This window comes from Dromiciops gliroides, chromosome 3 (genome assembly GCF_019393635.1).
Source record: "Dromiciops gliroides isolate mDroGli1 chromosome 3, mDroGli1.pri, whole genome shotgun sequence".
NCBI lineage: Eukaryota > Metazoa > Chordata > Mammalia > Microbiotheria > Microbiotheriidae > Dromiciops > Dromiciops gliroides.
This window is the reverse complement of record NC_057863.1, coordinates 214,679,557-214,698,317: the sequence shown is the minus strand read 5'-3', so window position 1 is coordinate 214,698,317 and position 18,761 is coordinate 214,679,557. Positions and strand designations below refer to the sequence as shown.

The following is an 18,761-nucleotide window of genomic DNA, read 5'->3' as shown; positions in this document are numbered from 1 at the left end:
AGTCCCATGCCTGGTACTATTTATAAGGCAAGGTATTGTTTTCCCTTGGGAACACACCACTAATTTTCATCTGCATCTGATGAGTCATACCCATTACGCCCCAGGCTCCCTCAAAAGAGCAAGGAAAAGATATCCACTGCCTTGCTGGGATGTGCTAACACGGTTCCAAAGAGAAGGCCAGGACATTCCACTTTCATCTCTGGGCAGACAAGATGTCAGAAAGCATCTTCAGGGAGATAGTAGCTGCCTATGTGTTCTATAGGGTATGCGGTCCTGTACATTTTTAAATGAATTAAACTATACATATGCCCATCTCTTCTCCAAAGACTTGATCTTCACCTTCCCTGTTTTCTCCAGGGGTAAGAAAATGAAGCATTTTTGAGAAAATAAGAGAAAACCTCTTGGTTGAAAGAATGCCAAGATGAGAATTACACCACCCTCCCAATCACAAACACAAACACAAACTTCTTAATTTTGGCAACAGACAAATTTCACTGAATTCTGAAAATAAGATAACTGGATCACATGGAGTCCCTACAATAAAATGGCCAGAGGTCAAGGAAGAAAAGTCAAGCCATACAAAAGTCAAGTTTCATAAAAAGATGTACTTGTTATATTTTGGGGAAAAAATAAAGTTCAGTGCACAGATACACTGAGCTTGAATGTTAAATCTATTTTTTTTCTACTTAGCCAAGGGGCACATAGATGCTGCTCTTTTCCATCTTGCGGATGCATTTATACCTCGCAGAATCTATTTCTGTGCCTCTTCTAGAGAAGCAGCTTAGACTAGATTCTCATTTACTTTGTACTCAAAAGAAAGACATTTCCAATTCTCCCTCACTACCAGTGAGACCAGATATCCCAAGATCTACAACCCTAGAAAAGTGACCTTTGAAAATGACACTAGAGAGTGACTCGGGAAAGCAGAGTTCTCATCATTTTTTATGGGACTTGTACACACACGGGGTATGTATGTGACAAGGTCAGATTCCAGTGTCTTTTGGGCTAATGTTTTCTGATGGACTATCATTTGGAAGCAGCAGCACAGAGAGATCCAGGGATCCAGGAAAAGCAGTGTGTCTTCAGGGTGAGGCCCGGGGCAGATCAGAAGCATGACAGCTTGGTGTGTGGGGGGGAAGCCTCACTGCATCAGGCACCCTGTGTTGGGGAGTGACTCCTGCAAGTACGTGGCGACTGCTTTGGTCAGGTAAGTCATCGTGCCATAGGCTCCACTTGGGGCACTGTCATAGAAAAGGTGGCACATTCCTGTGGCTGGGTCTTGTTCCAGGGTGTCCGTGACCCCCAGGGATGTCTGTGGGAGAGAGCAAAGAAGGCAGTGGGGAGATGAGTGATAAAGGCGTGAGAGATAAACATCTAATTTCCTACTTAATTCCCTACATTAGAAAAGGCCAGCAAGTGAAAGAGAGTAGGGGAAATCATACCAATACTGACACCCAAAATACCCAAACTGCCTTGAGTTTAGGAGTATTTAGAAAACCTCAATGAATTTTCACATACTTATCTTTAGGACTTTAAAAAAAAATTAATTTCAGGGCAGCTAGATGGTGCAGTGGATAAAGCACCAGCCCTGGAGTCAGGAGTACCTGAGTTCAAATCTGGCCTCAGACACTTGACACGTACTACCAGTGTGACCCTGGGCAAGTCACTTAACCCTCATTACCCCACCAAAAAAAAAATTAATTTCTTTCTCCATAAATAAATATATATTTTTTCTTTCTACTATGCTATCTTTTGTCCTAATATTAAGTTTTTATTATTTATATGTTATGTATATTTTTCTTATATACTTATACAATTTATTCCATAAATCACAGAAATATAATTTTCTAAGTCATATGACCAACTTCCTATCTTAGGAGAAGGCAATCACTTCTATTATTTGAGCATGCTCTCTCTTACCAGGGGCAGGGTCTATAACTAACTTTCAAATCCTATATCCCATCTCTGGTTACATCAACTCCTTTTAGGGCATCGCTCCACAAACCTGTTCCTTTAGGAAGAATTCATTGGCCATCTTCACTATCTGGTCTATGTGGATGATACCTCCGATGCTATTCAACTCTGTGTCTGAGAGGAGCGTAAGGACAAGGATGGCTTCTACCAGCAGCTGTCTGTATTCTGGCTGAGGTACACGGTTCAACACAGATTCCACGTGGACAGCAAACTTGATTTCCTGAGGGGTCATCTGCCAGAGATGAGGGAGGGCAGGATAAGAGGGAAACATAAAACATATCCTGTCATGTTCATGTGAACAAACCATCATGTTCTAAGATGCACACTCTCAAAAGGAAACAACTTGAACTATATTATTTAGGAAATAACATGTTGGTTTGCTGTCATGGTTCACTGCACAGGTGGGTGACCTGTTTAGAACAATGAGAAAAGACACACTAACATTCAGTGGAATCTCACACAGAGATAAGCCATCTGTCCTAGATGGTTAAACATTCACCAGCCTAAGGACAGTGGGAAAACCACAGGATTTAAACCCTTTCCAGAACTTTTCTGATTCTATAATAAACGTCAAAACCAGAAAGAGAATTGAGTGGATTTTCCCCTCATGTATATTTGGAGCCATGATACCTAACTTTTAAGATCTGTTCTCCAAGCAGTGAAATGACTTGTACTTTCCCAATTCTGTTAGGCTTACTTTTATCTCCCCTCTTCCACAGCATGTCCTAGCTCTTAACTGGACTCAAGTAGTTGGAGGGCATTAAAGGAAAGTGATAGCGACTTAAGTCTCTGCTAATGTGCAGATTGGAAGGAGGAATAAGATGTTCATAGTGAGGTGTTTATATTTTTTGTTACATGTTTTACATTAGTGTTTATAGTTTATGTAAACCAACCCAGGGAACAATAGTGTATGTTTGAAAACTGGGAGTACGCATTCAGAAAGAGCAAGTCTGGCTGCAATAATGCAAAACCAATATAGATGACAGTAGTCAGCTGAGAAGGGTCAGGAGAGGCTTTACTTATGGTTCTGCCTAGTGAACAAGAGAAATAAGAGAAAGACTAAGGATACAATTCTGCCTTTCCTCCAACATTAGTTTTCATGGGAATATGTGCTGATGGAGTAAAATCCTCTGTATTATTGTTAGAGATGTTTGTGCATTGATGGGTTGGGGAGAATAAAGAAAGCTGCGAATGGTTAAAGGAAGGGGAGGATCATAAATATGAAAGGAGGACTACACAAAATTAGTGGGTCAATATTCTGTTTTCAAGGCTGCTTGAAAAAAACAAAGTTGACTTTTAAAAGGTGAAAGGAGGTACTAACCACATAAAAACAAAGCACTTCTAAAATAATGGAGGAATACTAGCAATACTAACAATACTTTACCTCTCTTGTGGTTGAAGATGGGAGAACATAGCCATCAATAGACAGACCATGGCACTAGGAAAAAAAACAAACAAAAATAATTTTGGTATAAAGTATAGAGGGTGTCAAATACACACACATACCCACACAGAGCTATATACTCACCTTTGTACTACCTATAAAACCTGCAAGACATGTGAAGTATTTTTAAGGGAGGAATGTTCTCACTACCCACAGCAATCATCTTGATGGAACAGTTCTCAGTGGACCAACAGGCATCTTTCATTTCTCACAAGAACAAATGGTCCCCAGGGAGCAGGTGATTGTTCCTTTATGGAAGCTCCCAATCTAACTCAGCAACAGATGACTGACAGGGCTGAGTGGCTCCCCTTGGTGCCGTACAAAGGGAGATTTTCATCAGTCTGGTCTGTGAGGTGACGGTTCTGTGCATTTGTAATCATCTATTTCTGAGACTTCTAAAATGAGCACCAATCTCACAAAGAACTAGTGTATGCACAGATGCTGTGTATATAAATATCAAGCCCTGAATGAACAAAAAGCTGCTTCTTAAGGATAGAAAGAACCTTTTATCAAGCCAGTGAAAATCCAAATGGAAATGCACATTATTGAAGGAAGCACAACCAGGTTTCTCTAAGGGTGCAGTGGTCCTCCTCTTTCTTAGGCCTCTGGCCTTCCTGCTCTGTAGGGGCCTGGGACTACAGGAACCCTTTGCTGATCAGACATCCACCACTCTGAAGTCTAACAGAACACACAAAAGAGAGGAAGAGGAATCTTCTGCATGGGTTCTCTCCTACATGGCTGTTTCAGGGAGTGGACAGAGATCTTAGACTTCCCAGGAAATAATCTTCCCTATGTGCTGTGGAAATCCTGGTATTCTACTGCTGGTACTGTTTTTCTTTTACTTCTATTGTGAAATGGAAAAAAATTAGGGGAAAAAATCTGTCAGACAGTTAATTCCTGGTAGGTTACAGAGATTTTACATGAGGAAAGCTAAAGAGAACATATCTGCTTCTTTTAAGCAAAAACAAAAATAAGCTTTTATGTCAATCTGAAGAAGAGTGAGAAGGTCCATGAAGTGAGATCTTTCTATTCCCCTCCTTTTTTGTGTTCTCTAGACAAACGTGAGAAATTATTCTCCTCCAAACCCACAGCAGAGTTAGGGCAGTGCTGTAAGAGCTTGGGCCCTCGGATTTAAAGGGGAAGAAACAACATCAGAAACTGGCTCAAAATGATAAAGAACTGCCTAACAGTTAGCTATCCCTCTCATCTCCCACACCATTTAGAAGGCAGAGATCCTCTCTGTCCTTCTCATATGCCTTCTTTATCATCCAGAACGAAGTATTAAAAGTCATTTAATAAAACTTGTAGCTAAAGGCTGGACAGTAAACTAGCAAGCTTATAACTGTACTAAGGTTTTGGGGACACCCAGGTTAAGGTATCTTCATCATAATATTTATATTTATAAAGTGCTTAAAGTTTAACATAGTACTTTCCATACAATATGTCATTTGGTCCCAAACCTTGTGAAAGAGGTATTCCAGATATTATCATCTTCCAATTTTAAAAACAAGACTGAGGCCTAGACAGATTGAAATTCTGAGGAAATAAACAAAAACAGTTCCAAAGATGAAAAAGAGGAAAGCTGTCAAAAGAGACTATTAAGTCAGATTATAAAAAAAACACGTATAAAAGACAGAAGTAAAGAGCAGACAATATAAAATGTCAGGAAAAGACTAGAAGGTGAGAGAAAGCTCGGAATCAGCCAAGGCTGGCAACATATGCTAAAGACAATGAGAGGTTGAAGCTATACAGAGAGAAAAAGGAGCAGGGAAAGGAGAAGATGAATTCTCAGGGTTTTCATAATAATAGCTAACATTTAAATGGTGCTTTAAGATTCACAAAGGGCTGATCTCATTTGAGGGGAGATAGAATCATAATGGATAATGGCGAAAGAACAAAACTACTTAACTTATTTTGCTTATGTTTACTCTACCAGGGACAAAACAAAAATTGTTCAGAGGAAGTGAAAACACAAAAGTTAAGGAGATACTAAAAGATTCCCTGCCTTGCCTTAATGTGTTCAAGACATCTGGCCCAGATCAACATCAAAGAGCACCCAAAGAACTGGCAGATGTGCTTGCTGAGCTCCCAGTGATCTGTCATAAAGGTAACATAGTCCTGGAGGAGGACAAATGTTAATTTGATTTAAAAAAGAAGAAGAAAGGGCAGAGATTCTACAAGCCAGTGAATGTCTACAAACAAAGCCAAAGAAAGTTACATTTCATCAAGGGAGATACGTGCATATAAAGCACATATATATACATATATACACACATACATATTATCTATGTATTGTACAAATATAAAGTTAATAATATGTTTATACATGTTTTCACCTCTGATAGAATGTAAGCTCCTTTAGGGTAGGCATTATTTCATTTTTTATATTTGTAGCTCCAGCAACTAGCACAGCGTCTGGCTCATAGTAAGCACTTAAATGTTTGTTGATTCATTGACTAATATATGGCATCCTTATCAAATCTGCAGAGGATACAAAGCTGGGAACAGTTATAACGGATGATAGAATGTAAAAAAGATCTCAGCCAACTAGAATGTGGGCTATGTCTATAGGAGAATTTAATATAAAGTAGGAAATCTTCAAGTTGGGTTCAAAAAGATCAAATGAGCAAATACAAGAAGGGGAAGGCACAGTTCAAGCATGTGCTGATGGCTAGTGACAGGAGAGGGTTAGTGATGTGCAACATCTCTTGGGTAGGCCCCTTCTTTCCTCCATCATGGCAGTCGCCTGCGGGTGGCTCTGCCAGCCTCAAGTCTCTCACCACTCCGATCCAGCCCACCACCTGATAATCTTCACTGGCCCCCTATGGCCTCCAGGAGCAAATTCAAAATGCTGTCTGGCATTCAAATCCCTTCACAGCCCTTCCCCTCCACCTTTACAGTCTTCTTACACCTCATTCCCCTTCCATATACTCTCTAGCCCGGTGACACTGGCCTCTGGGCCGTCCATGTCTCAGCTTCCGGCGTTACTCTGACTTCCCCTCCTTGGCTGGAATGCCCTCCCTCCTTACCTTCAACTGCTGGCTTCCTTTCAAGTCCTACTGCATTCTACCTTCCCTCTTTTAATTATTTATAAGTAGCTTGTTTATACCTATTTCTTTGCTTATCGCATCCCTCATTAGATTGTGAGCTCCCTGAAGGCAGGGCCTGTCCTTTGCCTTTTTGTATCCCTGGAACTCAGCATAGTGCCTGGGTGCTATTTAATAAATGTTTACTGACAGAGCACCAAATCACCGAGTCCACATGCAACAGGCACTTGAAAAGCAGCCTCAGCAGTGCGTGAGATCTTTGAGCACTTGGAGGTGGTATAGATAGACTACTGAGCCAAGGACAGGTAGAGCTTGGTGGCCTTTAAGATCCCTTCTCACTCTTTTTTCCGTCACGATTCTCTCTTGATTCCAAGGTCAGCACTGTGCTTCCTCTGAGAAGTGAAGTACCCAGGAAGTGACTGAGGGCTGAGTCCCGGGAGCTTCTTGCTCATGATTACCTCACCCCACAATCTAAATGGAGCCTGACCTTTCTTCCCTTACTCCCTGCTCACCTTCTGAAGAATCTTCCACACTTTCTGGTAGAAGCCCACCGGAACTCTGTTAATGGCACCATCCAGCCTTCTCCTGCGCAGCCACTGGCCCTGGCGCTCTCCCCAGCCGAGATGATGACCCCCAGAGTCGGAAGATGACACCGTGCCCGTGGGAGAAGAAGGAGTACTGCACCTCTGAAGTAAAGAAGATAAGCAGCCTTCAGACCTTCCAGGAATGCTGGCACATTGACAAGTTAAGCCAATTCCTGTACCAAAAACTGCAGCATTTAGCAATTATTACACCACCATCTCACTTTAGTGTGCTTGCTAGGATGAGTATCTGATGAAGGTCTGGATTTTTTTTTTTCCATCTTAAAGACTGTTTTTGTTAATAATTGAAAGACAGCAGGATGCAGATTTTCCCCAGAACCTAAAGGATTTCTAATACTTTTCTGACCATGCTATTTCTATTCAAAAAACCTTCAGGAGCTCTCTGATGGTCTCCAAATAATTTCCTTTTCACTTTCATTCAAGGCCTTCCAGAATCTGGCTCCAACTCACCTTTTGAATTGTAACTACTCTCCTTCATATGACCTCTGTATTTTACAAAAATGAAATACTCCTTTTTCTCCATTCTTGTCTAGCCTTTTCTTGTCTTTATGTCTTTGTTGAAGCCATGCTCCCATTCGTAGAATGGGCTTCCCTTCCACCCTTCTCCAGTCCCTTTCCATGTTCAAGGCCCAACTCATATTCTACCTCCCCACTAAGCATTCCCTGATCTCTTCCCTTCAAAAAGGAAAGTGATTTCTTCTTCTAATTCCTCACATCACTATTCTTGGATCTCTCTCTTGTGTAACAGTTATTTGTGCACATGCCTGTTTCCTCATTAGCTACTGGAGAGGAGGCTCTCTATCCCTAATACCTACAACAGTGTCTTGTCCTCAGCAGGCACTTAATAAATATTTCTTGAATTCCCCAATTATACTTGAGGTATATTTGGAAGCTGCATTTAATGCTATTAATTCAGGTGTTGTTTAATTAGCTACTCTTACAGGTGTTAATATGAATTATGGATCACTTGGATTTGAAGGAGGCACTTTATAATCCAAGGGGAGTTTTATGAAACCCTGGATTAATAGGAACAAAATGTCCTTCGACTGAACTCCAAACTGAACCCAGATAGCTAGCAGATAAAAGGCCCTACCTGGTGACTTCTTTCCTCAGGATAGTGAGCTGCTATCTTATAGGGAAATCTGGGTGTCTTCATCCTTGCCAAACCCTTTTTTGGAATCCTGTAATCTTATGATGCTTCTGTATTTCTTTCACACTTGTTGTAACTGAAATTGTTAAACTGATTTTGCTTCTGGGTTGATTCACATTATTGAAACTGATAACACTTTGTAACCAATGGACAAAAAACCACCTCATATACCCTCAGAAAGAAGGAGTCTTACTTGACACTTACTAGCTGTGTGCCCCTGGGCAAGTCACTTAACCCCAATTGCCTCACCAAAAAAAAGAAAAAAAAGAAAAAAAAGAAAAAAAAGAAAGAGGGAGTCTTTGAGCTCCCTTTGGAAGGATCGCCACATGATCATGGTTCTTTCTTCTTGAGACAAAATAAATTGGTATGTTTTCCTGTCTATCTCTGATCTGGTTCATTTTGTAGGAGACACGTTCCCTGATCTGGTTTTTAGTAGACAAGTTCTCTGATCTGTTTTTTTTTTTTTTGGGTAAGAGGACAGGTATGGAAACAAATTGTAGGAGATATACAAGATTAATTTCTCTCATCTGTTTATTATTTTTTTGTAGGAGACAGGCAAATTAAACATATATATATATATATAAATTTTCTACATAGGTAACAATACCTGACATTTACATAGCACACTACTGCATCTGAACCACATGACAATCCTTAAATGGGTGAGTGACTAGCTTGGAGTCACCATAGTTAATAAGACTTAGAGGTAGGATCTTAACCAACATCTTCCTAACTCCAAGTTTAACAGTTTAGCTATTATGCCATGTAACCTTCTACTGATACAAATGAATTGCTGTAATTTCCAAATGGCTCCAAACTTAGATGGAATAAATTACTTCATATCAAGACTACTTCTAAAAGAATTATGCTTTCACAGTTTTCAGACATCATGAATAATCTGCGGATTGAAATGTAGATCATATGATTGCCCAAAAGGTCTCCTTTTATGTAATTTTAAGCCTATACAACCTTTTATTTTCAGGGTTCTGGAATAAATGCATTAACCAGGGAGCTGAAAATAACATTGGATATTTATTTACTAGAATTAAAAATACTAAAATTTGCCAGTTCTACAAATTACCAAATTGAAAGGTCAATCATTTACTCCCTAAAGGCTGCTCCCACAAAGAGTTCAATGGGTAATAAAAGGGAAAATGATAAATCTAAGATTGAAAGCTGGAAGATTGGAATCCATATTAGTATCACTGACCATACACGGTCTCTTTTAGAGAACACATGGAACCTTCACCCCTTTTAAATCTTTCTTTCTCACCTCAGTCATCCCAACCCACTCTTTTTTTTTGGGGGGGGCAGGGCAATGAGGGTTAAGTGACTTGCCCAAGGTCACACAGCTAGTGAGTGTCAAGTGTCTGAGGCCGGATTTGAACTCAGGTCCTCCTGAATCCAGGGTCAGTGCTTTATCCACTGTGCCACCTAGCTCCCTCCTCAACACACTCCTTCCTTTCTCTGTCCTCTTCACCAGAAGGTGTTTATCCTCATTCTTTCTCTTTATTACATTTAATTCCTCCCTCTTCACCAGGAACACATGTTCCTGTAATGAAGAGGGAGAGAAGAGCTGCTTTTACCTCTTTCCTTCTCCTAAAAGGATGCTTATTTCTTTCAGAGAGAATAACTGTCCCATGATGAGTGGTTCGGCTACTATAGCTTCCTGTCCCCATATTAACAGCACTGCTTTAAAACTAACATAGAAAAGTCTCTTAGTGAGTCTTCAAGGGAAGCATCCCAATGTATCTTCCAGTCAATTAAACTCCTTGAGGCAGGGACTATTTTCATTTTTGTCTTTATACCTCCAGCATTTAGCACTAAAGCCTGGCACTGAGGAGGTATTTAACTAATGCTTGCTGAATTGACTTGACCTCTGAGGGCTACTCAATTTAGGGAACTAGGAAACAAACTGGGCATTGGTCACACCTCCAAACTTGTGTGGGGAGTTTGGGGAGGGAGAAAAGAGAATAAGATCTCTTCTCTAGAAGAAGCTCATGGAAGTTTCCTCTTCAGAGGAAAAAACATATAAATCTCTGACCTCCAAACTGAAGGAGGAGACTTATTCATACTTAGAATTTTCACAGCTATTCTGATTCTGGTATCCTCTTATACTTTTAGTTCTAAAACACATCTCCTTTTATAATTTTCTAATATACTTTAACTCTTAGATGTACTACCAGAAGTTAAGGCAGAAATCTCCTCACAAGTCTGTTTTTACTTCATGGGGTCTTATTTTAAAATAGTAGTTAGTCTAGGTTGTTTGGTTTGTCTCATTAAGACCCTTTAAATGAGGCGACAATTAGGCATGAATAAAAGCAATTACTGCTATGCTCATCAATGCCTCAGCTGATGTTCTATATCTAATTTAGATTCAGAAAAGCAAAGCAGCTATTTCTTCTTCCTTTTCCTGATCCCAGACCAAAGTAAAAGATCCCAGATCAAAGTAAAAGAATGAGAACAAATTTGTAATCACAGACTGGGAGAAATAATCTATGACTATCCCATAAAAAAATACTCTGAAATTAATTCCATTTCAATTAAACCAAAACTTAATTGGACAAAGGGATGGCCTCAGGGTTAACCTGTGTCAGACCACAGGAAAGTCAATTAAACTCAGTGCCTCAGATAGAAGAGTTGCTAACTTGCTTTGGTGGAAGAAATTTCTAATGCTGGGAATTCTATAAACTCATGGAATCACAGGTCTGGAGTAAGTGTCTACTATGTGCTAATCATTAGGGATACAAAGACAAAACAGAAACAGGCCTTCAAGAAGATTATAGTCTATTCAGGCACGGAGATAATAATACCATGAAGTTACTGGTAAATTTGTTAGGGATATGGTGGGGAGAGAGGGAGATGTCCAATGAGGTAATAGCCTTATACATCAGGAAATGCTATAAGTTAAAGGTTTTTTTTTTTTTTTTAACTCAAAACAAGTTTCCATTCTAGAACTTTTCAAGATTTCATGTCTGCCTCCGCAAAGTCACAGGCTGTATGTGGGATTCTGTCAGCTACCACACTAGTTACCTGTCACAGTACTTCTCCAAAGCCCCTAAAAGTCTTTCTCAAGTATCAGAAAGTTTTGGATAAGGTGGGAGGTAGGAGTAGAGGAAAGGTTACAAGAGGTTTCCAAGACTACAAATTAGAAGATGACAAAAACCATTAATGCAATATAGTCATAATGGATGGTTTACCATGGACTTGGAAGAATGAATGCTGCTGGACATGGAATGGCCCACAGAAAATAACTACAAAACAAAAAACAAATACCTCAATGACATACAATAACTTAATAAGAAAATTCAGAAAGGAGTTAAATGGGACAAAAAAATAGCAGAAGACATGGAATTATAAAAGTCTACCTTCATTAAAATAGAAAAAAAATTCATTTCCCCATAGACCCACCCTTTCCAAATCTAAAGGCTGTGTAATATTGATTTTAAGATTTATTTTAAGCACCAATTCATCCCTATCAATCATGGAGATGACCAAGTTAATAAGCAATTTGTTTCCTGGGTGGTGTCCAGGCCAACATCTATAATGTATGTTAGAATTTTGAAAGGTATACTTGGATTAGAAAAAAACCCCATCACTGTATTAGTTAAATTATCTTCAGTCAAATAAATGTGTCTAAATTGCTTGAGAAAACAGGAGCACGATTTATTTACATTATCTTTCCTAGTTAAAAAAGGAATGGTCTTAATAATCTGGGTAGAAATTAGGGCTGGAACTATTACTTAAAAAGAAAGTTTGAGCTGGTTAGTTTCTAAGATTGGTTACATGTCTCTTGTGAAATGTCTGTCTTTGTTTGAATGACCAAATAGAGAATTTTTCAATTGGTCAGGAAAAGTTAATTTAATCCCACTACCAATCAAGCAAACAAGGCATCTGAGGGTAGACAGAGACGTCTGAACATGGAGGACACGGACTTGGTGCCATCAAGTGGTTAGTCAAGGGAAAGCTAAAGAAAAATCTTTTTTTCTAAGTTATTTCTATTTGAACAACATCAGTGTGAACTGGAAGTTGGGGACAGACAACTACGTTTTGCTCTAGGGCTCACAAGTCAAGTTTGTGTTTATATAACCACAAGGTCAAATAACTATACCTGTAAAGAAATATAAATATTAAAATACTAAGAGACTGACTAGCTGGCCTACTTCCTGGTAGGCTACTGGGCACAAAGGGTCTCCTTTTTTTACTTTGTGTTGGGCATTTCTGGTAATGCTGGCAGTGCAGGAGAGATCCAAATGCTCTCTCTTCCGACAACATAAACTTGAATTTATACGGCACATTTTTCAAAGTACTTCATATTATTTGATCCTTACAACAAACCTCAGAGATAAGACAAGGCACAGATGAGTCCAGTTATATAGAGGAAGAAACAAAGTACTGTTACATCCTGAACCCAACATCTCCTGCCCCCCTTCTTGTGGTCTTTCTACTTCTCCATGATTCTGTGTTCTCAGTGTCAGAAAAAAGGATGGGAGGTCACGCACTACCTCCCACTTTACACTGACTTTCTCCCAACAACTTAATTTAGTTTTGTATCTATATGGTATCAGTCTTTAAGAACTATCTTTTTTCTCAAGTATAGAACATGATACTATTCCATATCCAGCCCAATAGGGAAGATTGAGAAATGGTGACCAACTGGACATGGCTGATCCAAAGGCAAAGACTGTCTCACTTTCTTTTGAATCTCCCTCCAGAGAGAGCTACTACATATCCCTAACCCCTATGCCGTATGAACTCCTCTAAGGGAAGGGAATGTATCTCTTTTTGCTTATATTTGTATCTCCTATGCTTAGCACAGTGCCCAGCAGAGTAAACACTTCAAAATAAATGTTTCTTTCCTTCCTTCTGAGAGAGAATTTGATAGGCAGAAATGTTCTAGGTACATTAAGATTTGTTAGTATAGATAGCTTCTCTTTTTTTTTTTTTTTTAAGATTTGAGCCAGAAAGGAAGAAAACCATGCATGAAAGATCCAAAGCCAGTCATGTTTCTTTCACCTGCTCATCAGCACTAAACCTCCTAGTCATCTGTAATTAAGAATAAATTAGGCAATAAACAAACTGGTTTTCAAATGAAATACTGTTAAGTACCCACTCCTACAGCAATGGTCTTCTAAACAGAACGAGAGTCACAACCCAGCCCAACCAACGAATTAAAAAAAGATTATACATTTGTAGGGAGGTTTTAGATAATAAAAGAATTAAGTATGAGTCATCAGCCTGTTTACTAATGAAAAGAAGAAAAGTTATATAGTACCTTTCTTGATATTTTTGGTCAAAATGAAAAAAAAGGGTTCATTGGTGTTATATAGAGTGAGATAAAGAATTAAAGAGAAACACAAGCAAGAAATAAACACCTCTTTAAGTGTGTGGGGAAAAAAATACAGATTATTTTTGAATTATTATGTTATTTTCTTCCCCTAACACTCCACTTGAAGGTCACAATAGAGTTAACTACAAACCTGCTTGTTCCAGACAAGTAAAACATATTTTATTGTTAGCTCAGTTTTAAGATTGCCATAGTCTAAGTGAAATATTTCCTAAAAATGTAGGAAATCAATGATAAGTGTTTACTAACAATTTCAAAAAGCAACAAAAATCAAAGCTTTTTATAGGGAAACCATGCTGCATCTGAAATCTACCTCATACACCCAATAAGGAAAGGGATCTAAAGCCATGAAAACTAAAGAACATTGAATTTCAATCATTTTGAGGGAAAAGAAAAAAAAAAAGATGGATTCTCCCTCTACATGAATCCCTGCAGAAGATTCCCTTACCTGTTTCATCTCACTTCTTAATCTATTAATACCACTCCTTTCTGTTTTGGTGACTCCAGTATGGCCCACCTCATGAATAGAGATAGCTGGGCTAGATGTAGAGGAGTGAATAGGCCGCACTAAAGGGGGAAAAAAAACAACATATTAAAGCCCTAGGTGAGGACAGTCTTCATTTCTCTCTTCTAAACCAGAACCTTACTTATAGGTCATAGGAAACAAAGCAATCCCCTTATGTTTTCTATTCCCCAAAACATTCTAATTGTAATTGAAGTAATTAAAATCTTGTTTTTTTAATAACAGAGCTAAATTACTTATGGACCATTTGTAAATTTCCACAATCAAGTCAAAGAAATAAGCTTTAGGTTGTTTTTGGCTTTGACTTGTTATAATGAATACGTTGAAATATATTAAAATAAACAATATTAAAACATGCATGACCACGGGCCAATCCTGGAATGTGCTTAGAAAGTTTGGGCCACATGCCCTGATCTTATCACTTCTGGACTTCTAGTACCAGAGATGCCATTTGCAAATTTGGTGACTTAGGCCTTCTGGCAAATAATTTTAGAAAACTCAAACGACTGTACTTTATTTTTATTCAGTTATTATTATTTATTATTATTAATAATTATTATTATTGGCATTTGGAACTCAGACAGCTGAGTCATTGGAATCCAAGGTATAATAAGATTAAAAAAGCAAAACAAAATCCTTCTATGTGTCTAAACATTCTCCCCTACAATATTTTGCGGGAGGAAGGGCCAGAATCAGTGAATACTTTTATACATACAGTATTTTCTCTACCGTGTCTTTTAATTTTTTTTTTTTAAGGCAATGGGGGTTAAGTGACTTGCCCAGGGTCACACAGCTAGTAAGTGTCAAGTGTCTGAGGCCGGATTTGAACTCAGGTACTCCTGAATCCAGGGCCGGTGCTTTAACCACTGCGCCATCTAGCTGCCCCCCGTGTCTTTTAATTAAGAAAACTCATGGTATTTTTTAGATGACATTCACAGTGACACAAGCACTTATATTTTATACTTAACAAGAGTTTAAACATTACTTGTCTTTTGTTTTTGTTTTTGCAATGAAAATGTATTTTATTTTTGTTTTTGTTTTTGAAATTAATAAAGTATTTTATTTTTTTCCGTTACATGTAAAGATAGTTCTCAACTTTTGTTTATACAAGCTTTACAATTTCAGATTTTTCTCCCTCCCCCCTCCCCTAGACAGCAGGTAATCTGATATAGGTTATATACACATAATAACATTAATCCTATTTCTGCATTAGTCATGTTATAAGAGAAAAAACCAGAGCAAAACATTACTTGTCTATATATAAAATCTTGTGCACTATTATGTTGAGAAACATAAATGTTTAACTTATATATGTATGCTTTAAGGACTGTCAATCTGAAATGTTCAAAATTCATTTTGGGGAAAGGCTTCTGAACACCCAATTCAGGAGTGGAAGAAAACAAAGCCCACCTGATTATCTGTTGTACAGTTTTTGTTTGCTATCTGGGTACACATTTGAGAAGAAAGAAAACACAAAGTACCTGAAGTACTCCTTATTATAACAAATCAAAGCCATGAACAACTCACAGCTTATTTCTTTACTTGATTACAGAAATTCATAAATGGTCCACAAATAATATGGCTCTATTATTAAAACAAATAAGAATAGCTTCAATTATAATTAGACTGTCTTTGGGAAAAGAAGACATAAATATCTGGAGGTTGCCATGTTTCCTAGGACCTGTGAGCAGGAATTCTGGTACTGTTCTAACCCTTGTCTAGATTAGTTTGCAATCTGTCTGTTCAACACTACAATTGATAGAAAAAGGATTTTGGGTTTCCAAGTTTTGTTACATAACAAAGATGCACAAAATCTTGATCACCACGTCGGGACACTCTACGGTGTTGACATTTGTGTGCATGTGTTACAACATTTTATGCTACTTTATTCCCCTTTGACAATTTTTGACCAACAGACTGAAGTAGCAGTAACTGTGATGGAAGATAAAATGCCCCAAATGAATTTTGGACATTTCAGACTGACAGTCCTTAAAGCATAAAAATCTAAGTTAAACATTTGTATTTCCCAACATAATAGTATACAAGGTTTGATATAGACAATTTAAAAATTCTTGTTGGGTATAAAATATAGGTGTTTGTGTAACTGTGAACATCACCTAAAAATACCATGAGTTTTCTTTGTCTGGTACAAAGAAGAATGGCCTGATGAGGGAGAATGAATTCTTAGTTGTTAAAAAGACTCCAAGTGAAGGTTGTATGACTCCTTGGAATTGTTGTGGAGGAGGTTCCCATTCAGTTATGAGATGGATTAGATAGGGGCTTCTTAACTTTTCCCACTCCTGACTCCTTTTCCCCTGAGAAATTTTTACTTGACCCCGAGTATAACTGTTGCCATTTTTTAAACCCCCACAATAAGTTACATGACCCCATATGGGTTGAGACCCCACAGTTTAAGAAGCTTTGGACTAGATGACCGGTGATTTTCCTTCTAGCTCTGAGAGATCACTCCTTCTCACTTCCCCTTCTCTCCTGGGTCCTGTCCATGCAGATCATTCAAAGAACTATATATCTAATCCTAATGTTTCTCCTGAGCTCAGTCCCACATCACTGTCTATTGTAGATCTCAAAATGGATGTCCCACAGGCATTTAAGACTTGGCATATTCAAACCAGAATTTACATTTCCCCCTAAACTCTCCCATCTTTTAATTTTTCTGTGGAGAGCACCATTATCCTTCTATCACTTACATTAGCGGCTTTGGAATCTTCCTCTGCTCCTCCTTCTCCCTCAATCCTTCAATCCAACCAAATGTTTATTCTATCTCTAGAACATATCTCATTCACACCCTTTCACCTTCTCTCCATTCCCATGGCCACCATCCTAGTTCTGAGCTTCATTAAGGTGGGTTTTTTTTTTGTTTTTTTTTTTTTTTTGCGTGGGGCAATGGGGGTTAAGTGACTTGCCCAGGGTCACACAGCTAGTAAGTGTCAAGTGTCTGAGTCTGGATTTGAACTCAGATACTCCTGAATCCAGGGCCGGTGCTTTATCCACTGCACCACCTAGCTGCCCCCTTCATTAAGTTTAATATTTACAGCTGGAATAGTTTCTAACTGGCTTTCCAGCCTCTAATCTCTTCCTTTTCAAACCCACCCTCCACAGTTGTCCCGCACTTGTATTTTTAAAGTACAAGTCTGACCATGCTGCTCTCCAGTTCAAGCAGCTCCAGCAACTCTTTCTTCCCTTTTTTGTATCATTGAGCCTTTTGGTAGTCTAGTGAAGCCTATGGACTCTCTCTCTGAATAATGTTTTTAAATGCATAAAACAAAAAAATGGGATTACAAAGGAAACCAATTATATTAAGGACATCACACACAGAGCTAATTTAGTTTTCAAAACATTTTTTAAAACAAGTCATAGACCCCAGATTAAGAATCCCTGCTCTAGTATAAAATACAAACCCCTCTAGCATTTCCAGTCCTTCACTACCCTGCCAGCTTTTAGTCTTCTTCACACAATTTCTTGCCAAACTGACCTACTTTCTTGCTGTTTGTCATATAGGACACTCTCTTTTCCACCTCTGTGCCTTAATTAGGCCTATGCCTAGAATGCACACTCTCTCTCCACCTCTTATTTGAAGAATCCCAGGCTTTCTGCAAGACTCACTTCACCTCCTATAGGAGGCTTAGCCTGATCATACCAATGGCTAGTACCATACACCAGAACTTTGTGTTTATTTTGTATATCCCTTGTATTGACTGAGCTGTGTGCAAGTTATTTCCTCTCAATACATTTTAAGCTCCCTTAGGGAAGGGACTGTTCTGTTTTTGTCTTTTTATCTCTAATGCTTAGCTCAGTTTTAAGCAAGTAGTAGGTTTTAATAAATGCTTATTCAATAAATAACTGAATGTGAGATGTGATTTCATCCCTCCATCTGACCTCCCAAAGAATTTAGTACCTCTTCCACACTTTCATACACTGAATACATTATCTTTTTATATATCATATTCCCCCTTAATGGTTAGAAGGTTCTTAGAATTTAGATTTTACTCAACTCTGAGGCCCCCTCAGCACCTGGTAAGTATTTACTCACAGAAATTGCTCCTTAAATTGAAATGAAAATAATGTGGTGGAGAGTACAGATGGATAAGAAGTTGAAAATGCTCTGCTAATGTGTCCTGGAAAACTCATAAGGGCATAATAACTGAAAAAAGCCACAAGAATTAGTTAAACTTGTTAAGAGAGAGTTTAATGCCACTACTTACATTATATTTGTATTCTTTAGAAGTTTAACTTGCATCAAATATGATGGTCAGGGACTCTATTCCTCATATATAATTGTACATATATTGTATTATATATTGAATATATATTACATATGTTTTCAAATTACTGTTTACTTACTGCTTCTTTCAACACCAAACTCTTTCCCACTTAGAATATGGTGTAATAGATTTTTCATATCAAAAGGACTAAGATTCATCAAACTTTCAGAGGCTTCTTCTCCTACAAAGAAACACATAAAGACATAGGACTGACCTCATATGTAGGAAGAACAGAGAGTTATATTGGTATAGATTTGAGGATCCCCAAAAGATGGCTCCTTGTGGCCAAATTTTTTCTATTGGCATTGTCTTTGTGCCTGAAATCTCCACATTAACAACTTCTTTGGGTTAAAGTGGTGAAAGCTGTACTGAAAATGAAAATGACTCAGTA

At 38.3% G+C, this 18,761-nt stretch overlaps 1 protein-coding gene across 4 annotated transcripts in view; it reads right to left on the bottom strand.

Moving 5' to 3' along the window:
- Window positions 1–468: 468 nt before the first annotated feature.
- PHKA2 (phosphorylase kinase regulatory subunit alpha 2) overlaps window positions 469–18,761 on the bottom strand; it is a 112,933-nt gene continuing 94,640 nt past the window's right edge. For 2 of the 4 annotated variants that reach the window (XM_043993243.1, XM_043993246.1), the window contains 8 exons: window positions 18,450–18,551; window positions 14,013–14,131; window positions 13,234–13,263; window positions 11,418–11,471; window positions 6,978–7,151; window positions 3,359–3,412; window positions 2,006–2,206; window positions 469–1,312 (listed from right to left, as the gene is read on the bottom strand). In XM_043993243.1, coding sequence (XP_043849178.1) covers window positions 1,142–1,312; window positions 2,006–2,206; window positions 3,359–3,412; window positions 6,978–7,151; window positions 11,418–11,471; window positions 13,234–13,263; window positions 14,013–14,131; window positions 18,450–18,551 — 905 coding nt within the window. In that variant the 3' untranslated portion in view covers window positions 469–1,141. The remainder of the gene's footprint in view (window positions 1,313–2,005; window positions 2,207–3,358; window positions 3,413–6,977; window positions 7,152–11,417; window positions 11,472–13,233; window positions 13,264–14,012; window positions 14,132–18,449; window positions 18,552–18,761) is intronic. The other 2 variants (XM_043993244.1, XM_043993245.1) reach the window with 2 other exon arrangements.